The 8,382-nt window shown below is 45.4% G+C and overlaps 1 protein-coding gene across 1 annotated transcript in view; it reads left to right on the top strand.

Annotated features, from left to right (window-relative positions):
• Positions 1 to 1,295: 1,295 nt before the first annotated feature.
• The window catches only part of LOC131949677 (uncharacterized), a 12,470-nt gene continuing 5,383 nt past the window's right edge, over positions 1,296 to 8,382 (top strand). Inside the window, exons 1-4 of the mRNA XM_059311537.1 lie at positions 1,296 to 1,403; positions 1,835 to 1,917; positions 3,949 to 4,090; positions 7,212 to 7,397. Coding sequence (XP_059167520.1) covers positions 1,319 to 1,403; positions 1,835 to 1,917; positions 3,949 to 4,090; positions 7,212 to 7,397 — 496 coding nt within the window. The 5' untranslated portion in view covers positions 1,296 to 1,318. The remainder of the gene's footprint in view (positions 1,404 to 1,834; positions 1,918 to 3,948; positions 4,091 to 7,211; positions 7,398 to 8,382) is intronic.

Genomic DNA, 8,382 nt, shown 5'->3' with positions numbered 1-8,382 from the left:
CTATACTTCTTATACGAGAAAGTTAAAAAAAAGTTCTCTAAATGGTAACCAGGATATGACAAGGCATTATTACAACCATCTACCTTTAGGGGATGACATTATAATAAGGATATAACAAGCAAATTAAAACTTTGACATCATACTCCGGTCATGGCTAGTGTTCGTACAAGAAGCGAAAAAGCCATGTTTGTTGGGAAATTTGAAAATGAAAATGAAAACCTTTATACTTTCTCGATACGTTGTATGGAGGAAATAATGTAATCGTGCAAAAACAAACAAACAACGAAATTGATATTTTGACAAAACTCGACGTTTCACACCCCACTGAATTTTCTTTCAAATTTTGAGTGATTTTCGGTTACTGGAACTTGTACTTTATGCTTTCCGATTTCCTAAAAAACGAATACCAATTTATTTTTACTTTATTCCTCTGTTTATCGTCCTTAATGGCCGGAAACCTACGAGCAAAATTTCGAACACTTCTACCGAACCTATTTATTTCAAGTAGGTCATGACTCGAAGACAATGTATTATGACACAAAATGTTACTTAATTAGTTGATCAATTAACTATTTGAAAACTAATCAAGGTTTTCTTTTTTAAGTACTAATGTTCCACATTACTATACTTATATTGTTTGCTGTTCATTTGGTGCGCAATTAAAAGTTTTAAGTTTGAAAATTTAAGTAGCCTATTTAAAAATTGATTTTTAAAGAACGTCTATATCCCGATTGCACTTGAGTTCCATCCTCATTAGTGTTATCTATGAATATTCGAGAAACTTTAGGGGAGGCCACTCCCGCTTTATTGCTTTCTCGTATACGAAGTATTGTAATCGTAATAAAAACAACGTAATCGAAATATTGAAAAATCTCGACGTTTCACGCTACTAAATTAATTAATTCTTCTTCTCTACACAGCCTATTATATTATTAAAATAATAAAAAAATACAAGAAAAACAAAACAAAAAATTGAGTGTACATGCTCTTTGCCATACATATTTGTCATATTAGATTAAAAATAAATCAGTCTTTGTCATTATGAATTTAAAATAATTTCTTGGTAATTTATAATTCGAAGCAATTTTTTTGTCATTTTAAATTAGAAATATTTTTTTGTCGTTTTAAACTATAATTTAATTTTGTAATTTGTAATTACAAATCAATTTTTGTCGTTTTAAATAACAACTGAATTTTGATCTTTATAAATTACCTCCGCTAACATGAAACTTTTTTCCATAGATACTAGACATCAGTTATCAGGAATTATATCCAGAACTAAGATCATCTTCAAATTTTGAAGTACGATTTCAAGACGATGGCTATCGGTGATGTGAAAATCTCTAGCGCTTTAATCGCTGCACTCTTTTTGTCTTTAAGTCTTGGATACGTACACTGTCAAGGTAAGCGTAAGCACTTTATTTGTCGGCGTTAGGCCCCACCCTCTAATAGATTTGGCTCTCCCCCACCTTGCCCTCACATTCTGGCCACACTGCACAAACGCTACAACGTGCACGCCCTGGACAAACCCCCGTCTCAACAACTGTGATCCAAGAAATATAGCGCCTGCTTTGTTTACACTGGAATAACGCAGCTGTAGAAAACAAGCTCACGTTTTTTAATATATAGGATTGTAGTACCACGTACACCCCCCTGGCTCGGTTTCATCATCGAATGTCGTGTGCCACCCTGTCAATATTGTAGGGTGCTCTTTAAAACGATCGAATGAAAGGTGTAGTAGTGCATATATATATATATATATATATATATATATATATATATATATATATATATATATATATATATATATATATCACTTGTTCATTAACTTCAGCTGATTGCACCATGCTTGTTCACAAAAGTCAAGGAATACAAGTACCAGATTATGCAAATTTAGAAATCGGCTACAACACTCAGGTATGTTTTGTGCGGATGTAATTACTTCAATCAATTCGCGTTGGATAGTATAGTTTGTGATTGAACCCGATAATCACAAGTTTAAATCACGGTCTTTGAAGGTCATTGAAACAGAAGGACTCTACTTCGGCTGGCCCAATCGTATTGGACACGAAAGAAAAAAGATATAATGAAGTTCTTAACGAGATTTGCTTCGTTTAATAAAACAAATATATAAAAGGTTTATAATAAATAGTGTTAGGGGTCAGTTGTAGGCAGGGCCAGCGCTACCTATAAGACGAACTAGGCGGTCGCCTTGGGCGCTGTCCATACCGGGGTGCCAAAATGGGCTGGAAAAACAAGTTTGAGGGGGGGGGGGGTGCAAATCGAAAGTTTGTCCCCGGGCGCCGGGAAGGGTCGCTACGCCTCTGATAATACGGGGGCACGAAAAGAATTGCGGGGGGGGGGGGAGAGGGCGCTTTTAATAAGTTTTGCCTAGGGCGCTAAATAACCTGGCGCCGGCACTGGGTGTAGGATAGATTAGAATAGGTTAGAATATTCCAGAACGTAGTGGAGGGTTGTGTGTGTGAGTTGAGTTAACCCCAGGGTGTTTAGGTATTGTTATCCCAAGGTCGAGTGCGGGTATAAAAGCTGGAGTGACAGATTGTGGAATGGCTTGATTGTAGCGGCATTGGTCGAGGGCTACAGTGTGATGGTGAACATGAGAAGTTAAAAAAGGATTGAACTATCCCTTGACTCGTTGAATAACAGATCGTAACAATGAGATTTTAATGCACTGTAAATGCTACAAAATAGTAAAACATATTTGCTTTCTTTAATAAAAGCACTGTTCGCTCATAACATTCTTAACTCATTTTAGCTCTAAAATAATCTTGTTATAGTGGATGTAAGTAAATGATCTGATATGCAGCAGTGAATGGGTTCATATATTAAACACTCCCCGCTATGAGTTCTTTGAATTAGTACCGTATTTTCGTGTTTTTGTTTAATTGTGTTTCCGTTTGATATGCATACTAGCCGTCGGTACCCGTTACACGTGAATTATAGGCCTATATATTTTTAATGTTACAAGTTATTGAGAAGAATATTTTATAAAATAGTTATTGGTCAAAACACAATGTGCTTTACTACACGTTGAACAATATTACTGACCATGCAAAGAAATAACTAAATAGCTAAAAATCCGACACATTTAAAATAATATAGACTACTAATACCTATTAGAAAAAATAAAACCAAATCATATACATTGTTAGTCAACACAAAACCATATGAAATACACTCACTGACTTAAATGATTGCGTTAAAAACCCGGCTTTTCAATGGTATTTATGTTGTTTTTTAAAGTAATTTGTATTAGTTTTGGCGGAGGAAATTGTATCAATTTAAAAAATTGCATCTCGATAAGTAGATCTATAGATCTAAATAAAATTTTAATGAAATAGTTTGTTTTCTCATATTCTAAAATTGGCAGATGACGCCATTGGTTTTGTGTACTTTCCGTACTTCAAACATATAACATATGACGTCATTGATTTCGGCGTTTTTGTAACAATTATAAACGCTTTTCCGGTTGCATAATAAAAAGTGTGTTTCTATTTTCGAATACGCCTTTATTTTTATTTTCCTTCTTTAAATAAAATTTAGTTTATACTTTTAAAACATCTACCATATTATTTTCAACAAAAGTCTGTATCAAGTTGTCCATATATCGCTGAGGATACTGATTTCATATCATGTGAAAATATTTTGCAGACAGAGAGAGAGAGAGAGAGAAAAAGAGAGAGAGAGAGAAGTGCGCGCATGGGCTTTTATATATTTGGGTATAAGACTGTGGTGTAAAATATTGGGTCGGTTTGTTTACCGCAAGATGTCGCACACATATTACTGTTGTAAAGTATTGCACTGTGTAGATAGCGTATTAAACGTATTAAACATTTGAAGTTGTTCAATAATGTTAACTTTACTATAGTAGCATCTATCCACCACAAGGAAATCTTTCCTCTATCGACGAAAATGAATATTTTACAGGATGATTGTTTCGAGTTCTGCAGGACTAAGAGCGACTGTCTTATGGCAGGATTTGCTGACGAAGAATGCCACTGGGACTCTGTGCTACATGTCTTAGACAACGACCCAACTTACCTTTCGGCAACCAAAACATGCCCTAGTAGTAAGTGCTAGCTGCTACCTTTGATTGTATGAGATGCAGATAGACATACAGTGTTATAAGAAATATTGTTATTTTATTAGCATTTGAGATGCACATACATGTTTATGTGGTCAAGTAAAAGTATAAAATACATACTGTTGGAAATTTCTGTTTATGTGGTGTGTTTGTGTGTGAGGTTGAGTGTGTATCTGTCGTTGTGTGTACGTGGGAGAGAGGTCAAGATAGATTAAAAGAGTTATATGAAACACACATGAAATATCCTTGTTGGTGTGGCCGAAATTGGTATGTAAATATGTGTGTTTTTGCTATGTGTGTGTGTGGTATGTATGTATATCTCAAAGTTCCCGTCCCCCAACCCCACCTACCACACCCGTCCCCCAACCTCAACTACCACACCCGTCCCCCAACCCCACCTACCACGCCCGTCCCCCCCCAGCTTCCACACCCGTCCCCCAACCCCACCTACCACACCCGTCTCCCCACCTACCACACCCGTCCCCCAACCCCACCTACCACACCCGTCCCCCAACCCCACCTTCCACACCCGTCCCTCAACCCCACCTACCACCCCAACCCCACCTACCACACCCGTCCCCAACCCCACCTACCACACCCGTCCCCAACCCCACCTACCACACCCGTCCCCCAACCCCACCTACCACACCCGTCCCCAACCCCACCTACCACACCCGTCCCCCAACCCCACCTACCACACCCGTCCCCCCCAGCTTCCACACCCGTCCCCCAACCCCACCTACCACACCCGTCCCCCCAGCTTCCACACCCGTCCCCAACCCCACCTACCACACCCGTCTCCCCACCTACCACACGTGTCCCCCAACCCCACCTACCACACCCGTCCCCCCCCAGCTTCCACACCCGTCCCCCAACCCCACCTACCACACCCGTCCCCCCAGCTTCCACACCCGTCCCCAACCCCACCTACCACACCCGTCTCCCCACCTACCACACGTGTCCCCCAACCCCACCTACCAAACCCGTCCCCCAACCCCACCTACCACACCCGTCCCCCAACCCCACCTTCCACACCCGTCCCCCAACCCCACCTACCACCCCCAACCCCACCTACCACCCCCAACCCCACCTACCAAACCCGTCCCCCAACCCCACCTACCACACCCGTCCCCCAACCCCACCTACCACCCCCAACCCCACCTACCACACCCGTCCCCCAACCCCACCTACCACACCCGTCCCCCAACCCCACCTACCACACCCGTCCCCCAACCCCACCTACCACCCCCAACCCCACCTACCACACCCGTCCCCCAACCCCACCTACCACACCCGTCCTCCAACCCCACCTACCACACCCGTCCCTCAACCCCACCTACCACCCCAACCCCACCTACCACACCCGTCCCCAACCCCACCTACCACACCCGTCCCCAACCCCACCTACCACACCCGTCCCCCAACCCCACCTACCACACCCGTCCCCCAACCCCACCTACCACACCCGTCCCCCAACCCCACCTACCACCCCCAACCCCACCTACCACACCCGTCCCCCAACCTCACCTACCATACCCGTCCCTCAACCCCACCTACCACCCCCCACCCCACCTACCACACCCGTCCCCAACCCCACCTACCACACCCGTCCCCCAACCCCACCTACCACACCCGTCCCCCAACCCCACCTACCACACCCGTCCCCCAACCCCACCTACCACACCCGTCCCCCAACCCCACCTACCACCCCCAACCCCACCTACCACACCCGTCCCCCAACCCCACCTACCACCCCCAACCCCACCTACCACACCCGTCCCCCAACCCCACCTACCACACCCGTCCCCCAACCCCACCTACCACCCCCAACCCCACCTACCACACCCGTCCCCCAACCCCACCTACCACACCCGTCCCCCAACCCCACCTACCACCCCCAACCCCACCTACCACACCCGTCCCCCAACCCCACCTACCACACCCGTCCTCCAACCCCACCTACCACACCCGTCCCCCAACCCCACCTACCACCCCCAACCCCACCTACCACACCCGTCCCCCAACCCCACCTACCACACCCGTCCCCCAACCCCACCTACCACACCCGTCCTCCAACACCACCTACCACACCCGTCCCCCAACCCCACCTACCACCCCCAACCCCACCTACCACACCCGTCCCCCAACCCCACCTACCACACCCGTCCCCCAACCCCACCTACCACACCCGTCCCCCAACCCCACCTACCACCCCCAACCCCACCTACCACACCCGTCCCCCAACCCCACCTACCACCCCCAACCCCACCTACCACACCCGTCCCCCAACCCCACCTACCACCCCCAACCCCACCTACCACCCCCAACCCCACCTACCACACCCGTCCCCCAACCCCACCTACCACCCCCAACCCCACCTACCACACCCGTCCCCCAACCCCACCTACCACACCCGTCCTCCAACCCCACCTACCACACCCGTCCCCCAACCCCACCTACCACCCCCAACCCCACCTACCACACCCGTCCCCCAACCCCACCTACCACACCCGTCCCCCAACCCCACCTACCACCCCCAACCCCACCTACCACCCCCAACCCCACCTACCACACCCGTCCCCCAACCCCACCTACCACACCCGTCCCCCAACCCCACCTACCACCCCCAACCCCACATACCACCCCCAACCCCACCTACCACACCCGTCCCCCAACCCCACCTACCACCCCCAACCCCACCTACCACACCCGTCTCCCCACCTACCACACCCGTCTCCCCACCTACCACACCCGTCCCCCAACCCCACCTACCACCCCCAACCCCACCTACCACACCCGTCCCCCAACCCCACCTACCACCCCCAACCCCACCTACCACACCCGTCTCCCCACCTACCACACCCGTCTCCCCACCTACCACACCCGTCTCCCCACCTGCCACACCCGTCCCCCAACCCCACCTACCACACCCGTCTCCCCAACCCCACCTACCACACCCGTCCCCCCACCTACCACACCCGTCCCCCCACCTACCACACCCGTCCCCCCACCTACCACACCAGGTCATGGTTTCCACCAAGTCTCCCTCCACATCACCCACATGGATTGCTTACACTGTAATTTATTGCTTTCTTTGTAACAACAGCAACGTCGACAACATCTACAACCACAACAACGCCGACCACCACATCAACCACAACAACGCCGACCACCACATCAACCACAACAACGCCGACCACAACATCAACCACCACAACGACGACCACAACGACGACCACATCAACCACCCCTACCACCACCAACGAGATGACCAGTGCCAGTTCAACAAAAGGTGACTTAAATTTTAAAAAAAACTTCTTAGTTTTTCTAGTTCATATTTTCATCTTAATTTAGCTAGATCTGGAATAGTTTGCATTTCAAGTTTGTCACATATTCATCTAATCTTATCCTGATTAGTTTTTATTTTACATCTGATAGGTAGCTAGAATAGTTTACATGTCACATCTAATATGCCGTAGGTAGCTAGAATAGTTTACATGTCACATCTAATATGTCATAGGTAGCTAGAATAGTTTACATCTGACATATAATAGGTCATAGGTAGCTAGAATAGTTTACATCTGACATATAATATGTCATAGGTAGCTAGAATAGTTTTAATGTTATGTTTGACTGTCGAATGATTCGTGTTATCCTTCCTATAGTAGTGGTAAAACTTCGCCAAATCCCACCCGCACCTCTGTCACCCTAACACAGGTTTAGGTGTGAATCGTAGGTTGCTTTGTATGACAATAACCATTTTTCTAACAAGTGCTTTGCATAATTAATTTTGATTTCCTTCATTTCTAAGCTTCAGCAGAGCAAGACTATTTTTTTTAAATATTACAGAATAAATTCTACTTAAATGCTGATAATCTCTAGTTAATTAGTATCGTAAGTCACAATGAGAAACGGTTTTCAAGCATTAAATCACACTTTTAAAAATATATATGTGAAATATATTCTTGATCAAAATATTATATTTAAATAAAAACACCCCCCCCCCCCAAAAAAAAAAAAACAACAAAAAAACAAAAACAACAGTCTTTTTACTAGAATTCACACGTACTTGAACTTAACACTAACAAACTTTAAAATGGACTGAAAACTAAGGAAAACATCCCCTATTTTATAGTTATATACCCTTTTCGTAATAATAACGGAATTCTTTAAATTAGTTTTAAAGACTAATTTAACATCTACAATAAAAATAAAAGAAATATTATTTTTTTGCATGGCAACTACGTGCTAATTTGAAAACAGATCGCTTCATTATT

Source organism: Physella acuta, unplaced genomic scaffold (genome assembly GCF_028476545.2).
Source record: "Physella acuta isolate Inbredline_101_S28 unplaced genomic scaffold, ASM2847654v3 ptg000709l, whole genome shotgun sequence".
NCBI classification, from domain to species: domain Eukaryota; kingdom Metazoa; phylum Mollusca; class Gastropoda; family Physidae; genus Physella; species Physella acuta.
This window is presented reverse-complemented; position numbering and strand designations above follow the sequence as displayed.